The sequence below is a fragment of the Corythoichthys intestinalis genome, chromosome 19, assembly GCF_030265065.1.
Source record: "Corythoichthys intestinalis isolate RoL2023-P3 chromosome 19, ASM3026506v1, whole genome shotgun sequence".
NCBI lineage: Eukaryota > Metazoa > Chordata > Actinopteri > Syngnathiformes > Syngnathidae > Corythoichthys > Corythoichthys intestinalis.
Genome location: NC_080413.1, coordinates 22,647,058 through 22,670,720, shown reverse-complemented (window position 1 = coordinate 22,670,720; position 23,663 = coordinate 22,647,058). Strand labels below are relative to the sequence as shown.

Below are 23,663 nucleotides of genomic sequence, written 5' to 3'. Positions count from 1 at the left end.
CAAACCAGTCCTCAAGGGCAGCTGTGGGTGCAGGTTTTACTTCCACTAATCCAGCACAGACAGTTTAACCAATTAGGTTTTTGAAGAAACACAAAGCACCTGACTGCAGTCAACTGATTGCATTTGTAAAACACCAGATCAGTGAAAAGGTGTCCTCTTAATGGGTTGGCTTGAAAACCCGCTCCCACTGCTGCCCTTTGTTGATGAGTTTGCCCACCCCTGCCCTATGTTTTCTGTCATATATATATAAAAAATTACGGCCACTATTTGAGAAGATAACAGTAACTAACACTTTCTCGTGAGCACATTAAGTTGATCCACATCAGCACACTTGCTCTCTGTCTCAGGGCCCTGCATCCTTCATAGCATCGCCCATCAGGGACTCGCCTGGCCCCATGAGTCAAGGACCGCCACCGCCCGGTCCAGGCCCCCACGATCCACACTTCCCTCCAGGGCCGCACGGCCGATTGCCATCCAGTGGTCCTTACAGACCTCCGAGACCGCCCCTCTACCATCCGGGACCCGGACTCCGCGGACCTCCTCCAAATGTGCCTCTCCCTCCTCCCGGGCCGCCGCTGCCTGCCAATGGGCACCCGGGGATGCCTTTGCCTGGGCCGATGGGAGGAGACTTTCCGCCTCGACCTGCCAACGGACACACATTCCATCCCAGGCTCGGACCAGGTCACATCATCGATCCTCGGGGTGCCCCGCCACCACCCTTCCGTCCGCCTCTGCCTCATCATTATGGGCCGATGCCACATGGTATGTTGGGTCTCCTTAGTCTCGTTGGCTGGCTTTACACCCTCCCACCATATTGACAACTGTGCAATTCATGATTCAGGCAGATTCAGGGGAATCATAGGATGATGCATTATGATACGGTAACTGGGAAGAACTGAATGGAATTGGATATTAGAGCGTACCCTCGGTGTTCTGATTAAAAATACATATGGTTGCCAGGTTATTATTATACATGGTAGCAGTGGGAACCTCTTGGTACCTCACGATACGATTTGCGATACAAAGCTCACGATAACGATGATCTGACGATATGGCGATTAGGGATGGGAATCGAAATCCGATTCCAATTCGGAACCGGTTCCGAGTGTTTCGAGGCCTCGACATCACAATGAAAAAGCCTTAACGATCCCTTTAACGATTCCTAAAGACGCGTATTGCGTCGTGACGTGTAAGTTGTTGTCCAGACGCATCAAACTAGCATGGTGCCAAGAACCACTCGCTCCAAAGTTTGACTACACTTTACCAGGAAAGAGTGTGAAAATGAAAGGTTACGACGGGTAAGCACGAGCATTGCAGCCATAAACATAACAATGACAGCACGTAAGTTCAAACGCTCGAAAGTGTGTCTTCACTTCACGAGGAAAAATTACAACAAAGCGACTTGCAGTCATTGCAAGGTGGAGATAACTGCATCGGGAGGGAATACGATTGCGCTGTCCTCACAGAGAGGATAAGGCTCAGTCCTGGCTATAAAAAAAAAAAAAAAAAAGTCCCGGCTATACAGCTAGCTAAACTCCCAAATGACGATGCAGAAGACGTTGGTATAATTTGCTGACTTTATTCAACCATCACTTGAAGAGTGAAACTAAGAATAGAAATGAAACAAATCAATTTCGTCCCCAATAACAAACAGGTTTGCATCAACGTAAATCACCGATGATTAGCTGCTAATAACAGTATGGTTAGCATTCGTTCGCTAGCATTAGCACATCATTCAAACCACTACACAACTGGATTTAAGTGTCCGATCGCGAGTGGAAACACAACAACAACAACAACACAAAAGATGATACATACAGGCGTTGCCTCTGTAGATATTAACATTAACAAAGAACGTAGGCTCGTAGAAGTGTTTCCCTCTCTCACTCACTTGGATGCGGCATTTCTTCTTTGGGTGTATGCGCGCTCCAGGAGTCCTCAAACTGCGGCCCGCGGCCCAAATACGGCCCGCCTCCACATTTGGTCCGGCCATTTTGATTTTTTTTTTTTTTTTTTTCTCAATCGTGTTATTTATTTTCTGGCCTTTTCCTTGAAGAATTCAGAGAGGGTTATTTGGTTATTATCTATTTAATTAATAGTGTTTTTATTATTAATTATTATTATTATTATAAAGAATCTAGAAAGGGTTATTTGATTGTGGCTTTCTGAAAAACAATAATTTTTTACATTTATGCACTTCTGCAATCGTCACACTTTTTCTGTAACAAACTGACCCCGGCCCCTCATCAGAGAAGGGAAAAGTTATGTGGCCCTCACAGGAAAAAGTTTGGGGACCCCTGCTTTAACACATATTGCCAAAGGCAGAACAAAAACCTATCTGCCAATATATATACCAATATTTTTTATTTCTATTAGATAAATGTTTCAGTAAAATTTTACACATTCTTGTGTATTTGCCACTTATTGCCACAGTTAACATTGAGGCTTTGGGCCTCTTTTGATCTCGTTGTGAGTTTGTAAGGTTGTGACTTCTGAATAAACAAACTCGATGCCAATCAAAACGTTTGTTCTTTTTCCCCAAATTAGAATCGATAAGAGAATCGATAAAGAATCGAATCGTTAAGCAATATCGATAATGGAATCGGAATCGTAAAAATCCTATCAATTCCCATCCCTAATGGCGATACAACGATTATCGATACATTGGTCAGGAAATTATTCTAGGATATCCGACAAAAAACTAATAAACAGAAAAACAAGCTTCTGCTGTGAATAGGAATGAGTTTATCACTAGTAGAAGTCCAATCCATTTGAACTGGGAGGGTGGTGAACATTAGTTCATTCGCAGCCGCCCTCCGCAAAGATGTTTTACATGTCAGTTGGCCCTCCTCTAAGCCGCGGCCATCTGTTAACTTTTCTGTACCCGAAGTATTCCCATACCAGCCATTTCGTTTTCTTAGATGGGGGGAAAATGTTCAGGAGTTTCACCTCCTCCAGCCATCAGGGAGCACAGCTGACTCACTGACACTGAGCAACAGCCGGTGGGGGAGGGTTGAGCCTTGCAGCTGGAAGCGAGCGATTTCTCCATGCATTTTTGGGACATAAAAAATAGCGAATCGGGTACATGCCTAATTGTACACTACAGTTTGATAAATATCTGGTTTTACAATATTAGTGTTTTGTCTTGTATTTGACAAAATTGTCCCCCTGGTCAATTTACTTTCACTGCCTTAAGAGGAACAGATGGGATGTCATGTCATCCACTGGGCTTCCCTCACACCCACTAGTTACTTATTACTATTACCGTATTGGCCCGAATATAAGACGGCCCTGATTATAAGACGACCCCCTCTTTTTCAAGACTCAAGTTTGGAAAAAAAAGATTTTTTGAACACCAAATTAATTTTTATACAGAAAGTAATTACAGTACATCTGAATCAAATGATTATAACAATATATTTGAGACAAAAAGCATGTTATTTTGCCTCATTCAAATTTTAATATCTGAACATTTAAATATGTAAACTAAAGTGCAATCACATTCATAAATGAATGGCTTCTGGTTTTTGAAATGTAAATAAACCAATCTATTGTGATAAAACAACAAAATTGCAATAACTGCATTAACCAGCAAAGTGAAGTCTAACTGTAACGGTAGTCTTGAAACAAATCTGAATAAGGAAAAACATTGCAATAAAATAATACGAACTGGTTAAACTTGAGAGTAGCTGAGAGCTGTCATGACAGAACATCGCTTCAATGATATCTGGCGCCATCTAGCGTCGTGAATGAGTATAACGGGAATATAACACGATCCTCACTTTTTCAATCTTATTTCAATGCAAAAAACATAGTCTTTTATTTGGGCCTATGCGGTAATACGTCGTATCGTTTTTATATTTTTCACGATCAAAAGAATGTTCTGGATTGACAGGTTTGGGTTTTTTCACTTGTTATCGAGACAGCCATATGCTTTGCATTCTGTCGTGACAGATAATTGCAAGTAGGTTCCATCAGCGGTAGATTCACCTGTCAATGACCTTGCGTCACCACTCTGGCCTCTGCTGGCCAAGAAGGTTAAAACATGATTCCACACATGAGATATCATGGTGTCTCGGACGGAAAGGTTCAGGAAGCTTTTCTATGTTAATTACACGAGTGTAACATAAATGTGTTTGGTTTATCTCGGAAAATTCAATTTGTACTTTTTCAGCTGACCACCCGAGGTATGCTTTAATATCACAAAAACGAGAACGCGTGTCGGTACAAAGAGGCAACAGTGGAACTAGATATTTCAATGTAAACCCAGCCATAGTTTTCATTTTGGTCAAACAAAGTACAAAAATGTGTAGTATTGTTTAGGACTTATTGCTGCCCTGTCTCATTATAGGTCCCCGTGGACCTATGGGACCTCGTCCATCGTTCCCTCCTGACGTGCGTTTTCCAGGACCGCGCGAGCACAGCAGCCACCTGGCGGACCTGCCTCCGGGTGTCCCGCCACAATTTCGTCACAGCGAAGCCTTTGGTCAGCCTCCAGCCAACGCCCCCCACGGCTCAGTAGAAGCTGTGCCCCCAAAGCAGGAGGCCTCTCAGGACTCAGGGAGGCCATCCATGGTCGAGCCTTAACACAGAAATGTAAAGAAAAATGCCACCAATTGCGGCGGTGGACTTTCACACTCCCCACAAAATGCGTGTTAATCCAGATTAAGTCCAATATATACCATGACGTTCATATTTCAGCCATGAAATAAAACTGAAATGCTATTTATAAAGCATGGTCCTTAAATCAAAGCATCAATGTTTGCGTGGAAATTCCATGTACTCAAGAACTGAAAGGGTTACCACTTTTTTTTTTTTTTTGCAACATTTTATTGTGCAATAATTCAATGTATGTCAAAGGATTTGCATTTTGAAAAATATATAGCGGTGGTTTTTAAAGGTTTATAAATGTCATTTCCTGTGGAAATGTTTTAAAAGTGGTAATAGAGAGGTTTAGCTTCTAGCATTTCATTTTTTTTCTTTTTTTTTTGCCCAAAACTATCTTCTGGAGCCAACTGTAAATGTGTAATTTGATGGCCAGATGTATAACTTATTTTACTATGTTCGTAGAAATCTTTTAATAATAAAGAATGCAAAAACTAGCAGTCTTTGTTATAAGTACAATTTGTCTATAAACCATTTCTTGGAGTCCAAGTAGTGATTAAAATTCTGAAAGTAAATTGTCCGGTACATTTGTACTCAAAACGTCATGATTTTTTCTTTAACATTATTCAAAATTACCATTCATTCATTGAAATGCCTTTCTGTTTATTAGAAATCTTAAGATCAAATTCCCGTCAGTCTTATCAGTCCAGGCATACACACCACATGGTCACACATAGTTACTGCATCCTCATCTCTCAGGTCGTTTACAGCCTTGAACATTACAAAAATAAAATCTAAAAATCAAGTATTGCAATCAAAATCCATGGAGATCAAAATATTAAGGTGACATCAATCCATCTTCACTTATAAAAAAAAAAAAAAAAAACACTTTATGGGGAAACGCCCAAATCCCAGATAAAATGCAAATCTCATTGCATCCATACAAATTTTATGCATACAAATATGACATTCAAATTAAATTCTGAAACAAAGGCCAACACGATTATCCATCCATTTGCCTACAAATGCCACCTGACATGATCAGGAAAATAAAGGTCAAAGACACAGTACTAAATGAAAAACTGCACCACTTAATCCAAATGTCACGATTTCTGAAGAGGGCACCATAAAGTCTAATTAAATGCTGAATTTATTTGAAATGTTCAGATAGTAGCGCCAGTCAAATAGCTGCCAAATGTCAAACACGACCTGATATCAACTGTGGAATACAAGTTGTTTGTTGGTAAATCCGTCAGTCAATTTTGTCAAATGGTTTAGAAAAATGGAGGCAATCTGAATAAAATTGCTGTACAGTGGTATGAAAAAGTATCTGAACCTTTTGGAATTTCTCACATTTCTGCGTAAAATCACCATCAAATGTGATCTGATCTTTGTCAAAATCACACAGATGAAAATAAAGTTTCTGCTGTAACTAAAACCAAAGATTTATAGGTCTTCATATTTTAATGAGAATAGCATGCAAACAATGACACAAGTGGGACGAATAACTAAGTGAACCCTCTGTCTAAGGAGACTTAAAGAGCAATTGAAACCAATTTAAGTCAGGTGTATGCCCAATCCCTGATTAGTGGTTTAAAGCTGCCTTGCCCTCTCTAAAACACCCCTGATAAGAAATGTCTTGATGAGAAGCATTGCCTGATGTGCACTGTGTCTCGGTCAAAAGAGCTGTGTGAAGACCTATGATCAAGGATTGTTGATTTGTATAAAGCTGGGAAAGGATACAAAACCATCTCTAAAAGTCTGGATGTTCATCAATCGACAGTCAGAGAAGTCTACAAATGGAGAGTTTGTCACTGTTGCTTCTCTCCCAAGGAGTGGTTGTCCACCAAAGATGACGCTAAGAGTTCAGCACAGAATACTCAGAGAGGTAAAAGAACCCTAGAGTCTCTGCTCAAGACTTACAGAAATCACTGGCACAGTCCAATATCTCTGCACACATTAACTACATGTAAAACTATGGCCAAGAATGGTGTTCATGGCAGGACTCCACAGAGGAAGCCACTGCTGTCTAAAAAAACATTATTCCTCGTTTAATGTTTGCAAAAAGGCACTTGGACACTCCACAGACGTTTTGGCAAAACATTTTGTCGACTGATGCAAACCAAAGTTGAATTGTTTGGGAGTAACACGCAAAGTCATGTGTGAAGGAAAACGAACAGCTCACCAACATCAACCCCTCATTCCCACGGTGAAGCATGGTGGAGGGAGCATCATGATTTGGGGCTGTTTTGCTACCGCAGGACCTGAACAACTTGCAATCATTAATGGAAGAATGAATTCAAAAGTTTTGCAGGAAAAACAGGCTGTCTGTCAGACAGTTGAAGCTAAAAATAGGATGGATGCTGCAACAAGAGAATGATCCAAAACACAGAAGTAAATCAACAAAATACACGTTCTGGAGTGGCCAAGTCAAAGTCCAGACTTGAACCCCATTGAGATGCTGTGGCATGACCTAAAGACAGCGATTCATGCCAGACATACCAGGAATCTGACTGAACTACAGCACTTTTGTCGTGAGGAATGGGCCAAGATTAGTCCTGATCAATGTGCCGGACTGATCTGCAGCTACAGGAAGCGTCTGGTCGACTTTATTGCTGCCAAATGGTGGAGGCAAAAAATATTAAATGTTATGGTTCACTTACATATTTGTCCCCCTTCTGTCATTGTTTGCATACAATCCTCATAAAAATATGAAAACCTATAAATGTTTTGGTGGTTTTAGTTAAAGCAGACACTGTTTTTTTCATCTGTGTGATTTTGACAAAAGATCAGACTACATTTGTTGGTGATTTTATTCAGAAATGTGAAAAATTCCAAAAGGTTCGGATACTTTTTTGTGGGAAAATTTTAAATTCTTAGTTGTTGACACTTAAATCACTCATTATACAAATATTTCAGGACCAAAGTATGAAATCTTTTGAAATTAAAATGTTTTTTTTTTTTTTCTTCTTAATTCGATTGCTCTCTATCAACTATTTTGTAATATTTTTTTAATGAGCACAGTACATCCAAATTGGTGACATGGCATAGCTGGAACCTTTTAACTTTTAAAAATGTATTAAAAAATAATTATTTAAATATTTATTACACAGAGGTTAATCATCCAGGTTCTGTTGCAGGTTAGCCAGATGCTATCCATCATTTATCAAAATGTAATAATAGTTATTATTCGTCACTTTATAATACAAAATTCGGAACGGTGTGGAGCTTAAACTGGGAATATGATTTGTGTTGTATTTTTTTGAATTACAATTCATCATTAGTTCATGCTGTATTTTTTTATTAGTACTAATGCCAATATTACAATTGGAGAAGCAGCTTAAGAAGACGTATTTAAAATATATTTTAATGACTATATATATTTCAATTTGCAATAATTGGTGAGGAGGTGAAGCTTGAACAAGAAAGTATTAGTTATTTTGACCACCTTAAAAAAAAGTATTGCAATATTATACATATGCTAAAATTCTCTTAGTATTTCTATCATTATACATTTTGGTAAAGAGGCAGATCTTGTTAAATTCCGGCATGCTTAAATTCCACTTCTATTATTTCATTTACTTATGATAACTAAAATTATCTATACAGATATTACTTAGCACCAAAATGCCTCCACGTGAACTCATTTTGAGATTTACTTAGTCTGCCTTTTAAATGATTCAATCAATGGCTTAGCTCAATGCGTGCTACACATGACTTCCACTTTTTGGCAGATGACTTGCACACTTCTGTTTCAAGGTCCACCAGTGCAAACAGAGATAGTAGAGCACCTCATGTTGACATAACCTCGTGTGGAGTCCGACCCAACGCGTTGGGTTCAAAAATTTTGCAGCGTGAAATACAGTATGTCCTTCAAATAGCCCGAACACAGTTTTGCACAAGGGTATAAAAAAAAAAAAATGTAGGAAAGGTGTGTGGGCGTGACCACCTTCTGGTTCAGTTCCCTTTACTCTGCTAATATAGCCATTGAGGAAAAAAAAAAAAATAGTATGATTTAGTAGTGCTGTATTGTATGTGATCGAGCGCCTCATGGGCTTTTTAGCTGTCCTTGTGCAAGGTTTGATGAAGATGAAGATAAAGTGGTTTCTTTGTGAGGAGCTGAAGTTTCTTCCTCTTGTAGTCAGTGGGCTTTTTGTACCTGAAAATTAAAATTTATGGTGTTCATCCATGCAAAAATATTTGTGACAAAATTATTGTGTTGTAATTAGGGCTGTCAAAATTATCGCGTTAACGCGCGGTAATTATTTTTTTTAATTAATCACGTTAAAATATTTGACGCAATTAACGCACATGTCCCGCTCAGACAGTATTCTGCCTTTTGGTAAGTTTTACAGCAAGGTTTTTTGTGCTGTCAAACAGCCAACTCTTGTGGTCGCTTTGCGACATGGTTTATTGCTTTCTTGCCAGTTCAATATGGCTGCACCATGTCTCGGGGTCACGCCTACGTTGTAATTTTGTGCTTATATGATCCTTGGACAAGATTTGTCCGTAAGTATGGTTGTTGTAAAGAATGTACATATTATGTTAGGAAGCGAAATGTTATATTTTTTGTATGAGACGCTTTTTGTTTATGTTTAGTCAACCTGTAGAGCGTGCTAAGCTAACGTTGTTGCTAATGCGATGCTTGTGTACTTTTTTTTGTAGTTTCACTACGGTCTAAAGAGGACAGTGGTTTAAGGCCATTTTATTAATAAATCAGATGAAAAAGGAAGAAGTCTGATTATTAAGGCGTCGTTCACTAGCTGTCTAGCTTTGGAAAAAGTAGACGCTTCGGAGTGAGGACAGCCTTTGGAAAAAGTAGACGCTTCGGAGTGAGGACAGCATAGACAGATTTAAATGACAGTAGAGTGAAATGCCCACTACAGTCCTTATGTACCGTATGTTGAATGTATATATCCATCTTGTGTCTTATCTTTCCATTCCAACAAATTATTTTACAGAATATATATATAATTTACAGAAAAATATGGCATATTTTATAGATGGTTTGAATTGCGATTAATTTCGATTAATTAATTTTTAAGCTGTAATTAACTCGATTAAAAATTTTAATCGTTTGACAGCCCTAGTTGTAATATTACAAAAAAGTACATACCATACGTATGAGGACTAACGTGCTAATAAAATGAGTTAAACCAATTACACCTCACTACCTTAGTTGGGCCAAATAGTTATTGTACTGTGGTATGAAAAAGTATCTGATCCTTTTGGAATTTCTCACATTTCTGTATAACATCACCATCAAATGTGATCTGATCGTTGTTAAAATCACACAGATGTAAAAACAGTGTCTGCTTTAACTAAAACCACCCAAACATTTATAGGTTTTCATATTTTAATGAGGATAGTATGCAAACAATGACAGATGGCGGAAAAAATAAGTGAACCATCACATTTAATATTTTGTGCCCTCCCCCCTTTGGCAGTAATAACTTCAACCAGACGCTTCCCGTAGCTGCAGATCAGTCTTAGATCATGCTACAGCATCGCAACGGGGTTCAAGTCTGGACTTTGACTTGGCCACTCCTGAATGTGTATTTTGTTCTTCTGAAACCATTCTGATGTTTATTTAATTTTGTGTTTTGGATCATTGTCTTGTTGCAGCATCCATCCTATTTTTAGCTTCAACTGTCTGACAGACAGCCTCAGGTTTACCTGCAAAACATCCTGAGAAACTTTTGAATTCATTCTTCTATTAATGATTGCAAGTTGTCCAGGCCCTAAGGCAGCAAAACAGCCCCAAATCATGATGCTCCCTCCACCATGCTTTACGGTGGGGATGAGGTATTGATGTTGGTGAGCTGTTCCATTTTTCCTCCACACATCACGTTTTTATGTTACTCCCAAACAATTCAACTTTGGTTTCATCAGTCCACAAAATATTTCGCCAAAACGTCTGTGGAGTGTCCAAGTGCCTTTTTGCGAACATTAAACGGGCAGCAATGTTTTTTTAGATAGCAGTGGCTTCCTCTGTGGAGTCCTGCCATGAACACCCTTCTTGGCCATAGTTTTATATATAGTTGATGTGTGCACAGAGATATTTGACTTTGCCTGTGATTTCTGGAAGTCTTTAGCAGACACTCTAGGGTTCTTTTTTTACCTCTCTGAGTATCCTGCGCTGAACTCTTGGCGTCATCTTTGGTGGACCGCCACTCCTTGGGAGAGAAGCAACAGTGCCAAACTTTCTCCATTTGTAGACAACTACTCTGTCAGAGGATTGATGAACATCCCAACCTTTGGAGATGGTTTTGTATTCTTTCCCAGCTTTATACAAATCAAAAATCCTTGATCGCAGGTCTTCAGACAGCTCTTTTGACCGAGCCATGATCCACATTAGACAGGTGTGTGTTTTATAGTGGGCAGGGCAGCTTAAAACCACTCATCGGTGATTGGGCACACACCTGACTTAAAATGTTTGGTAAAAATTGGTTTCAATTGCTCTTTTAGTCTCCTTAGACCAGTACTTCTCAAATGGTGGGGCGCGCCCCCCCAGGGGGGCGCAGAGCGATGCCAGGGGGGGCGCGAGTGACCTCGGGGAACATGCTTTTTTTTTTTTTTTTTGCCGTACTAGAATAAAGTGTACTTGCACATCCACTCCGTGGGTGGCAGTGGCGCTCTCATTTTCAAAGTGCGTGCAGTATTTTTGAAGTAAGCAAGAGCACACGGAAGAGACTCATGCAGAGCTGGACTCACGCAGCGACCCACTGTCTTTCTCACGTGTCCGGCCGAGAAGTGCTGTTTTCGGCCTGGGATCGTCACGACCACCGCCCTCACCTACGGTTCTCCCTCGGCCGCCGAGAATGCGCTTTTTTCGGGCCGTTTGCCTTTGACTTTTAATATAGTGGGAAATGAGGAAAGACCACTGTTTACTGAGTCTAAAAATGATTATAGCGGAGAAGCCAAATCAGTTAAGACGCCACGTTTTTCAGCGAAAATGTGCCGAATATTGCCAATTGTCACAATCGTCCCGCTTTGTCAGTGTTATATCAGTAAACCAGTGAGCACTGTGGTGAATCAGCGAAAATAAAAACTTCCCTTCTGTCCAGAGACCTTTTTCCCCCCTTCTATTCAGTTTTGTTTTTTTTTCGGTCAAATTTTTTGGCATGTTGTCCTGAAGAGTAAATGTTTCTAATCAATTTGAATTTGTTATTATTTACTGATTTTATTACATTTTATTTTTCAGTATCAAATGGTCAAAAATGTACCTTGAGTGTATTTTTACAGTTTGGATGTGACTTTTTTTTTTTTTAACTTCAGGCAAATTGATGCGCATTGTCTTTTCTGTTACAAGCAACACAATGTTAAAAAAGTTATACTTTATTATAAGTTGATCTATGTTACTTTTTTTCTTTAATAGAAAAAAAAAGGACACAATGTTAGGCTGAGGCGTACTTATAATAGTAATATAGACGAATGATACTATTTACAGTGGCGGCAGAGAGTTGGGGGGGGCGCGAAACATTTACGTCTTCCTTGGGGGGGCGTAACAGAAAATAATTGAGAAGCACTGCCTTAGACAGAGGATTACTTACTTATTTGTCCCCCTTCTGTCATTGTTTGCATGCCATTCTCATTAAAATATGAAAACCTATAAATGTTTGGGTGGTTTTAGTTAAAACAGACACTGTATTTTCATCTGTGTGATTTTGACAAAGATCATATCACATTTGATGGTGATTTTATGCAGAAATGTGAGAAATTGCAAAAGGTTCAGATATTTTTCATACCACTGTATGATTGTGATTTTACCAGCAATGGAATCATGTCAAGTAGTGACTTACAGCTCAATCACAATGGGTCCAGGCTTGATTTCGTCCATTTCCAAGAAGGCAAAACATTTTGTGCTGGTAAACCGCTTCTTGGGTTTGTAGTGCTTGAATTCAAAGAAAATAGCTGCCCCTGCAAATGACAAGTTCAGATATGTCAACACTTCATCCGGCATATTTGCATGCCAGGCTCCAGCATATTATTACCTCCCCCAGTCAAGGAAAACACTGAGGCAATAAGTATCATTGTGGTTGAGAACTAACAAACAACAAAGTTGCAATTTTAGTCAAAATGGAAATGGAAAAATACTTTGCATCATGGAATGCAAAAATTGTTTTCAACTATAGTCAATGTACCGTATTTTTTTAAGAACTCAACTGTGGTTTCTTATTTCATTCATTATCATAATCCTTGAACTCTTCTACCGAGACATAGGCACTATATTACTATATACACTATTGTTAGCACGTCTGCTCCATAGCTAACAGGTTTGAACGATTAATGATAAAATACAGTATATATATTTTTTTGGTATGTGCTGTTCACGGCCAAAATGATAAATAGTTCAGTCCTTCTAATTACTGCATTAACTGGGAGATATTGAGAATCACAAAAACATAATTCACAATTATATTAGAGTCACCTTTGTTAACTTGTAATGATAATTAGGGGTGTAGCTATCGATTATTTAACAAATCAATTAATGTATCAACTAGTTATTTTGAATAATCGAGTAATCGTATTAGTAACATTTAATGCAGAATAAATTTTAGGAGATGTAAAACAAAGGCTTGCTGAGATTGAACATTCAAAACAGCATTAACAGCATTCAAACTATGCAGAATTGCGCTTTCATTTCACAAGAGCAATAATTGCATTTAAAAGGAATTAAAATACCCGAGTTTAGCCTCAAACGGGATTTTAAAAATTAATATATGAGGATCAACAAAAGAGCAATCGGCCAACTTGCAAGGCAAAAGTCCGCTAGCTTAAAGAGCATACGACAGGAAAAAAAATCTTAAATAGCATTATTATGTGAATTAGAATCATATTTTGAGACGATTCGACTATATACAACAATTTAGCAAAACGCAGATGACGAGAAATTAGTCTTTTAATCTGCCGGTTAGCCACGCCTACCATTATAGGGCTTTATCGTCCCCAACAGGTGGATGACGTCAGCGGTAGACTGGGCTCATCGGTTTTACTATTCAGCCCATTGAGGTGGAATTATTCAGAACGAGGAAAACGTGACGAATAGAGCCGCAAAATGTCATTTTTTTAGTCTCTCTACTCCAATATTTTTACAGGATATTCTTTTTATCCAAGTATTTTTCCCCAATAGCTATATAAATGACTTGAGAAGGAACAGTCAGCCCGTCGAGGGGGAACTATTCACAACGAGGAAACGCGATGAAGAGAGCTGCAAAATGTCATTGTTTCTGTCTCTTTACGTCAATATTTTTACAGGATATTCTTTTTTATCCATGTATTTTCCCCAATTGCTAAATAAATGGCATGGTCATGACAAATAACAGTCTTGTGCTAAATGGAATATGAAATCATAAAAATGCAGTTATTCAGGACGACATGGCAAAATTACTCCATAATGGTCAAAACTGTCGACTTCACCTTTACTGTCGCACCTCCCGAACGATATTTTATGACACCTAAATCGGACATATGTCATTTCCCTTCCCCGGCTTCGGAGAATGTAAACAAACCAAAAGGCGTGACAGCTAGTCGACATGCTAACCCGAACCGAGTTATGTTTCAAAGTCTTCGAAGCAGAAAATCACACATAACTAGCCCGGAACTTTTGACATGACGACTGGGTTATCGATTGTCTTCGCGGATCGGCAAACCGCCCAGCGGAGAGCAATTTACAGTTCGTTCCCCGGAGAAGGGCGGCTGCAGTTGTTGTGGAGCTAACATGCTACTAATGTGCATGAGGAGAGCTTTTTACATGCCTATCAATAATCAAATGTAAGTAGTCCTTTATTTAAAGAAAGTTTGTAGTGTTTACTTTGTAATAGCTGTATTAATATTTGACATAATACTAAACAAGATGTTTACTCATTTCCTCGCAAGTCCAATTCTCCCACTGTAGTCGGGCTTGTTTTGGCCAATATCCACGGTGAATGGGAACCTTTTGAAACTCCAAAAAGGCGCATACGCCTCTCCCTCATACAGAATGATTTTTCTGCAGCCGTTTGGCTGGCGTGATGCGAAAAATAAACGTATTAATCCGCAAAATCAGCTGAATCCTTCGTCCTCATACACAACAGTACGCTGTATGGTGAAGAGGACGCCTTCTACCGTACACGTCACAGCGCCCTCCTCCTCAATGCAAGACCGAAGCCGGAAGTCTGTCATTTTCATGGCGCGGGATTCAAAAAACTAAATAAATATAGAGATCGCTTCCACACACATCCAAGCGGTCCATATCATTCAGGAGCATAAAATACCGCGTGTATTATGAAATAAACATGCTTTTTCGTGTCACATGCACTTTAAAGAAACACTTGGTAATTTTTTAGTTTTGGTCGATTTTAGCGACGCCGGTGGACAAAAGCGGTAGTGTTTTGCCTCAAGGAAGACAAGTGTTTCCTATGAGGAGCAGCGCACACCCGCACAGTCGTAAAATCAATCAATCAATCAATCAAAAATCAATTTCCTGGTCACCTGCAGATGGATTAAACAATATTTCTGTTTCCAGCGGCTGTGTAAAGAATGAATAGTAATACGGTAATGAATCCAGATGGGGCTAAACAATAGCATATGACGGTTAGCAACCATGTGGCTTAGGGTGGCTGCCCCACCCCACTCGAACATGTCAGCGCTGGCAAGTTCGGTTGACGGGGCGGGGGTTGGCGTCACGCCAGCGAGTGAAAGCCGGGCTTTTTTTCCCTCTTCAGACGAACCTTTTTGTCTCTTTTTGTTGCTCTGCCATCTTTGCAAAATTTGCGCGCAAGTGTTCGCATCGACTTCAGTCTTTATAATGAATGGGGAAAGGGGACGGTGACGTATGCCGTAAAGCAGTCAGCACATTTGTATTTTTTTTGTTAGTGGCAGGGTACCTGGCACCCTCCTCAAAGTTAATTAGAAAAGAGGTGTCATTCAACTAGTTGTCAGTCGACATATAATCACAAATGTTATGAAAATATTTTATAAAGGTTGAAAAGCTACCTAGTGTTGCTTTAAAGCTATAAAATGCTAACTTTTTTTTTTTTTTACAACGCTCTTAACAAATCGTTCAAACATATTCCCACAAAAAATGCTAAATATGCCTCTAAACTAAAATACAAATGTATAAACAATCATATTAGCGCAAACAAAAACTTGCAACCTTATATTGGTCTTAACAGGGAGCAGCTTGATCCAGCCATGTTAGGCAAGTTATTTCATATTTACTGTTGCCACTAGAGAACAGTATATGCACCCAAATGAATAAAACTAAATTCAAAGATTTCCCAAACAAAGCATTACAACACCATTCTAATTAAACGAATCCTCGAAGCCACAAAATTTGATCAGAAGCTTTTTTCTAATCGAATTACTCGAGTCAATCGATTAATTCTTGCAGCACTAACCGTCATTTGAAAGTTTTGGACATTTTGCTCGCACTGTTACCTTTAGGTAGTTTTTCTAGATGCCTTTGGATCTCGATGTCCATACTAAAGTGGATGTAGATGTCTTCCTTCTTGGTGGCCACGGGGGTGTCTTGCACAGGGTTCAAATCTACCCCATTTAAATCTGAACGCAAAGAAACATTATGGTCTAGATTTTTTCATGCCCAGGACAATTACATCAGCAGCCATGTTGATATTATTGTAGCTCAGTACCTTTGACACTAATAGTCATGTATGGGTCGATACATTGCCCTGCATCTTTGAGACCAATTTTTTCTATTCTTATCGTAAGCAGCGTCATTCCTGGCTCGGAGGGTAATCGTGGCAACAAGGTACCTGCGGAGGATAATGAACGATAACAAAAAAATGTGTTTAACCAAGATAAATTTGGTTTTCCCATTGTGCACTAAGAAATGTGTTGATCTCAGGAGATTGTCAAAACTTCGTTCAACATCTTTTTATGTATGTATTTCCAGTGAAGTTATATTCAATAAAAGAATTGCCATGCACACAACTACGGTAGGAAGAGACTTTGTTGATAAGGTCCTACCTTGTGAGGCTGTGAATAAAGCAGGCAGGCAAGAATGAGTGGCGAAGCCATGCACAGCGCCAACAAGACAGGACAGAAAACACAAACGGCCACATCAAATGGGACATTGCAACTCAACCGGGAAGGCAAAGGATTTGCCGTGTTTGTTTTGGTTTAAAAGTACCCGGAGCTCTCGGGGGGAAAGCTTCTGTGGAACCGGCGACTGCAACAGCATCTTCTTCTAGCTCCAGATTCTCCTCTTCACCAGGAGCGAGGATCTTTCTGATGAAGATGTAGGAAAAAAAGTCATTCATAGCAACCAAGTCATTTTTACTTGTATTTTGTTACTTTTATGTGGCTAAATACTTATAACACATTGACTTAAGTCCTAAAAAAATTACTTTTTTTAATTTTTATTTTTTTTACTTAACTTCCATGCATGACAAATGATCTCTTTTTTTTTTTTAATTTCTCTTGTTAGAAATTTGTACTAAATGTATTGTTAATCTTGGATCATCTTTTCCTGTCATTCATGTTCAGGTCTTTCAACATTATTCTATAAGCATCACTAAGCATAAGGTTTTTTTCCCCTCAGAATATTCAGTTTATATTTGTGTGATTTTGAGGTTTTTCACATAAAAGTTGGATGTAAATCTGGAAAATTATGCCTTTTTTGTCTTAAAATATTACAATATTCTGTTGCATTTTGATTGAAAATAAAATATTTAGACCTACTGTCACTACACTCCTTAATTTTAATATTTATCATTAGTATTAGCAATTGTACAGCCAGTTATTTTTTATGGGTGGTGCTAGGTGTCAGATATTTCAGAAACACTGCTCAAACTGTTAAAGGTTTGGTGTCCAAATTCAATAAAGTGCTTGGTGAGTGTACACAAAAAAAAAAATCACATAATACTATAATAAAAGGTTTTCAAACATGAGACCATTAATTGTTAAAGGAATTAATAAATTATGCTTTACAAACCTAGTTAGGTACAGTGTTACCTCCACTTGCAAACGTTTCTACATACAGAATTTTCAGGTTAAGACACCCCTCGATGGGAAAAAATATTGCCTCTTCTTACAGAAGACATTTCAGAATACAAAAGACAAAAATACAGTATGGCTAGAACTCGCAGCTCCCAAGGGTTACTGAACGTAACATATTTACAGCTGCTCTGCCATTGCCTAGCATTCCTGGCACCCAATTGCTTCTACTGTATGATTATGTGTGTATCCCGGCATCCTCCTTATTCGCCTCTGGTGTTCAGACAGCTTTACATGAGTCTATTAACTTTCATTCTTTTTTCTTGTTTTTTACATTATTCACAACTTTGATTTTATGCTTATTGTGCAATAATCTAATCGTAACATGTACATGTATTTATTACATGTTTGGAGGCATTTTTATGCATTATAAAAGATTTATGTCTGAATTTTGGGGGGCTGGGAACGGATTAGGGCATTTAGGTGGAAGAAGTGTCTCTACTTACAAAATTTTCAGGTTACGAAACTACTTCCAGAACCAATTAATTTTGTAAGTAGAGGTAACATATTGTAAAACATTACATGATTTGTTACAGATTGCTATAATTATATAAAAGATACCGAAAGATGCTTATTACCTTAAAGGCACCGGTTGGACGTCGAAGGGAAATTCTTGGTTGTACGTCAATATGTTCTTGATGACTACAGACGCAAAGGACATGTGTTTGAATAATGAAGAGCATGACTAAACAGCAAAGTAATACCACTTAGTGACTCACTGCTTTCCAGTTTCTTTAAATCTTCCAACTTGAACTCCTCTGTTGACTGTGTGCACTGAAAACAGCACAAAATTATAAGCACCCTCAAATGCTCATGTGCCATCATATTTACGGTGTATCACAAAAGTGAGTACACCCCTCGCATTTCTGCAGATATTTAAGTATATCTTTTCATGGGACAACACTGACAAAATGACACTTTGACACAATGAAAAGTTGTCTGTGTGCAGCTTATGTTATAGAGTTGATTTATTTTCCCTAAAAAAAACCTCAAAATATAGCCATTAATATCCAAACCCCTGGCAACAAAAGTGAGTACACCCCTTAGTGAAAGTTGTCAATATTAACATACAACATGTCAACTGACAATACTTTGTGTGGCCACCACTATTATCCAGAACTGCCTTTACTCTCAAGGGCATGGAGTTGACCAGAGCTTCACAGGTTGCCACTGGAATGCTCTTCCACTCCTCCATGACGACGTTGCGGAGCTGCCGGATATTTGAGATTTTGCGCACCTCCACCTTCCACTTGAGGATCCCCAAAAGATGTTTTATTGGGTTAAAGTCTGGAGACATGCTTGGCCAGTCCATCACCTTTACCCTAAGCCTCTTCAGTAAAGCAGTGGTCATCTTGGAGGTGTGTTTGGGGTCATTGTAATGCTGGAACACTGCCCTGCGACCCAGTTCCTGGAGGGAGGGGATCATGCTCTGCTGCAGTACTTAATAGTACATGTTGGAGTTCATGTTTCCCTTCATGGAATGTAACTCTCCAACACCTGCAGCACTCATGCTACCCCAGACCATGACATTCCCACTACCATACTTGACTGTAGGCATGACACACTTATCTTCGTCTCATCAGACCATAGGACATGGTTCCAGTAATCCATGTGCTTTGTTGATATGTCTTCAGCAAACTGTTTGCGGGCTTTCTTGTGTACCGTCTTCAGAAGAGGCTTCCTTCTGGGGTGACAGCCATACACAGCAATTTGATGTAGAGTGTGGCGTATGGTCAGAGCACTAACTAACATGTTGTGCTCCACATGTTGGAACCTTTACTGACCAGTATGAGAGCGTGTGAGAGCTGCACTACAAATTTGAACACACTTGCTCCCTATGCACACCTGGACCTAGTAACACTAACGAGTCACATTTTGGAGGGCAAATGACAAGCAGTACTCAATTTGGACATTTAGGGATGTAGTTTCTAAGGGGTGTACTAACTTTTGTTGCCAGGGGTTTAGATATTAATGGCTATATTTCAAAGTTTTTTTAGGGGAAAATATATTAACTCTGTTATATAAGCTGCACACAGACTACTTGTCATTGAGTCAAAGTGTCATTTTGTCTATGTCGTTCCATGAAAAGATATATTTAAATGTCTGCAGAAATGTGAGGGGTGTACTCACTTTTGTGATACACTGTATATCAAGGGCATAGGTTTGGGACAGTAGGGACTTAATACTACCAACTCTCAGGATGTTTAAATTGTTCCAACAAACTTTTAACGAACCTTATTTGCATTATGTAATGACTTCAGTTATATAGGCCATTTAGATTGTCTTCCCATATGTTCTAAGGATAGAATAGACCCTACCAATATTAGGTGAAATATTTTCATTATATTCACACTTATATTTATCCTTTTGATGCTTGCTGAATGTGCCTGTCAATGTTTTTTTCCCCTCCAACTCACATTGAATTGGTTGATGACTACAGGACCCCCACCCCCCAACCCCCACCCCTGCCACACAGACACACACTCACAAAGCCCCAACCAATTACTGTCGACAACATGCTGCCCCATTCGAAGAGAAGGGATATCAGAAGGTTTTGTTTTTTTTTTCCGGCCAGCAGCAGCCACTGTAAGTGATGTAAAAAGACTGCTGTGGACACGAGGCAAAACACCACTAACTTTGCTTCTGAAAGTCTGACCTGCATCATAGTTAGAATAACATTAAACTGTGTGAACTTGCTAACCTGAAAAACTACTGCGGTCAGGCCAACCTCCACAAGGAACAATGAAGTCAAGCTAGCCGTCCCTCATTTGGATTATTGTTTGCATTATGTTAAGGTAATGCAACGCAGTGGCTTCAGAGTGAAATTTTTTTAAAATTATATTTATATTTAAAAAAAAAAAAAAAAAAAAAAAAAACGGGGAGCTATCAAAGAATGGGTCCAGTTCAGGGGGACACGGACTTGCACATGAACATGAACTGACATAAAAAAAAATCAAAATCTGTGAAATGAAATCACACATCACAATTTCATGAGAGTAGTAGTTCGAGTCTTGGGGTAGTCTAGTATGCCTCAGATGTAGATCGGTCCTTGAATAGCTCAGATTTTGTTCATTCATTTTTTTTCTCAAATCACTTTTATCTTACAGTACTTTAGTTTGAGTCTAGTTGTGGGTGCTCCAGTGTCCTCCAGAAGTGGACCCATTCTTGGATGGCTCCCCATTTTTAAATAAAGGGACTTGCACTTCAGAAGGTTTAGTAGTTTTTGAAAACCAAGGTTTAAATTGAACGTTCAATAATTTGTTAGGTCTTATTAATGTCCCGTCCCGAGCAAAAACTGTACATGCAGGTTATGCTGTTATATCGTTCCTACCAATGTTGAGACCAAACCTAAGCCATTGATTTATACATATTACTGCACAAACAACAATAAATTCAAGAGGCAATGAATGTTCTATCACACAGCTCAGCTCTGCCACAAACCTGCAAACTGACACTCCTCATCTCCAGGCATGTTGCAATTTTCCCTAGAGTTTTCTAAAATTGGGGGTTTAAAAAAAAAGCATGTCAAGTCAGTAATAAAGGCATGACTTTTCTGTTTACATGAAGCACTTGCCGACCTTCTGCTCTTCTGTGAAGTCTGATGAGTTTGATGACTGCACTTCTTTTTGCAGTTGCCTTGCAAGTCTGGAGATGAAACGACAATTTAAAAAATTAAATAACTGACAGTGCGGTGCACATTACACCCCCTTGTGTTCATACAGAAATGCGTCACAATCTCAAACTTATGCGTGAAATTTTACAATTATTTGGAAGGAGAGAAACAAAAACTACGACTCATTTTGCTTTTCCTGAGGGATGGGACCTTTTTTATTGTCAAGTATTTCCTCTCAAACCACAGGAAACCCACCCATAACAATGAGAGGGTGTGGCTGATATTTCTCAATACTCTGAGGAATATTGTTGGTGAATTTCTGCACAGAGCAACACGCACGCACATTTACACGCACACACACACCCCGATGGTGGAGAGTACAACACACACGAAAACAACAAATGCTACATCGGGTCATGTGTGGGTAGGATTGATTTCAAACACTCCCGAGGTGTGCATTACAGCTCGGGGGTCAACTTGTGGGAGCTCCCGGTTGACTCTCACCGATGGAGGGCTGCATGCAAATGTGCGTGTGCGTGCATGAGAGAGGCAGGGCATCCACTTACATTTGGTATTCGTCTATAGCCTCCACTAATTGTCCCCACGAGTCAAAGTCTGTGCCTTTTCTGAAACTGGCTTGCCATTTCTGTAGAGTCTTGTTGACATCAGACATGTTGGCAGGGCGGGTACCGGCGGCGGCGCACTCAGGGCAGCATAGCCGAGGACGACGTTCATCTACCGGGGGCTTCTTCGGGGCTGGAGCGCCTCCTATGCCAGACTGACTGCAGCAGTTCGGGGCCGCGCTGACTCACTCACCGACCGGTGACACCCTGGCCGATACGAGAACGGACCAAGCCCTTTCTGTCTGTTCGGTGAACACACTCAAGTCCCATCCGCGAGGAGGGGAAATCACCGGAAGTCCCGCCTCGTGCTACGGGTGCGCGCAATTTGAGACATGGAGATGCCCTAGTGGGGCGGCAAGAGAATAGTATAGTATAGTACTGTATAGTATAGTATAGTATAGTATAGTATAGTATAGTATAGCATAGCATAGCATAGCATAGCATAGCATAGCATAGCATAGCATAGCATAGCATAGCATAGTATACAGTATTGGCCCGAATATAAGACGGCCCTGATTATAAGATGACCCCCTCTTTTTCAAGACTCAAGTTTGAAAAAAGACTTTTTGAACACCAAATTAATTTTCATACAGAAAATAATTACGGTACATCCGAAACAATTGATTATAACAATATATTTAAGAGAAAAAGCGTGTTATTTTGCCTCATTCAAATCTTAATATCTGAACATTTAAATATGTAAACTAAAGTGCAATCACATTCGTAAATGAATGGCTTCTGGTTTTTGAAATGTAAATAAACCAATCTATTGTGGTAAAACAACAAAATTGCAATAACGGCATTAACCATCAAAGTGAAGTCCAACTGTAACTGTAGCCTTGAAAACAATGCAATAAAATTATGAGAGTAGCTGAGCTCTATCATGACAGAACATCGCTTCAATGATATCTGGCGCCATCTAGCCTCGTGAATGGGTATACTGTCTAGACCGCGAATATAGGACCCTCTTTTTCAGGCTTATTCCAATGCAAAAAACACCGTCTTATATTCGGACCAATAGTATAGTATCGTATCATATCATATCGTATTGTGTCGTATAGTATATTATCGTATCGTATAGTATAGTATAGTATAGTATAGTATAGTATAGTATAGTATAGTATAGTATAGTATAGTATAGTATAGTATAGGTTTTGTCTCAACATTGGTAGGGACGCTATTACCGTCAAGCACATAATGCAAACAATGATCCAAATAAGGGACGACTAGCTTGACTTCGTTGTACCTTGTGGAGGCTGGCCTGACCGCAGTAGTTTTGATGGTTAGCAAGTTTAATGTTATGCTAACTCTGATGCAGGTCGGAGTTTCAGTAGCAAAATTTGTGGTGTTTCCCCCACCTCCGCAACATTGGCATCTTTTTACATGACTTACAGAGGCTGCTGATAGACAAAAAAAACTTCTAAGATCTTCTAAGATCCATGCAATTTTTCACACATAAAATCCCGCCAAAAATCCAGCTGTGGCCATTCACAGCTGTGTCTTGACACTCAGTGATACATGTTACACAGAATTTTTGGCTTGAAACAAGGTAAGTACGTGATAATATCTCGTTAAAGTCATGGCGTCCTTACTTCTGTTCTTTCATGCTCTCACCTCCAGATAGGGTTTCGCTGTTTAAATTTTTAATTTTTTTTTTTTTTAAATGCCCTCCTGTTCAAAATTTTTCCTCCCTCAGAAAATTAAGATTTTAAGATTTCTAATGATGTATCACACATGCATATCGGACAATTTTGAAAGTTGGCCAAATTAGGGGTTTCAGAGTGGAACTTCAAGTCACCTGAGTGTTTTCCGCCATGTACATC

General features: G+C 39.3%; 2 protein-coding genes across 3 annotated transcripts in view; one reads left to right on the top strand and one right to left on the bottom strand.

Moving 5' to 3' along the window:
- Window positions 1–5,105, top strand: part of mia3 (MIA SH3 domain ER export factor 3) — a 28,228-nt gene extending 23,123 nt beyond the window's left edge. For both annotated transcript variants that reach the window (XM_057822808.1, XM_057822807.1), the window contains 2 exons: window positions 348–762; window positions 4,352–5,105. In XM_057822808.1, the coding sequence (XP_057678791.1) occupies window positions 348–762; window positions 4,352–4,587 (651 nt within the window). In that variant the 3' untranslated portion in view covers window positions 4,588–5,105. The remainder of the gene's footprint in view (window positions 1–347; window positions 763–4,351) is intronic.
- Window positions 4,708–22,120, bottom strand: aida (axin interactor, dorsalization associated). Its single transcript, XM_057822811.1, has 10 exons — window positions 21,784–22,120; window positions 21,183–21,249; window positions 21,046–21,099; window positions 18,324–18,378; window positions 18,183–18,246; window positions 16,739–16,836; window positions 16,239–16,361; window positions 16,027–16,149; window positions 12,408–12,525; window positions 4,708–8,764 (listed from the first exon to the last, which is right to left on the bottom strand). The coding sequence occupies exons 1-10, from the start codon at window positions 21,888–21,890 to the stop codon at window positions 8,665–8,667; spliced, it is 909 nt and encodes a 302-aa protein (XP_057678794.1). The 5' UTR covers window positions 21,891–22,120; the 3' UTR covers window positions 4,708–8,664.
- Window positions 22,121–23,663: the final 1,543 nt, after the last annotated feature.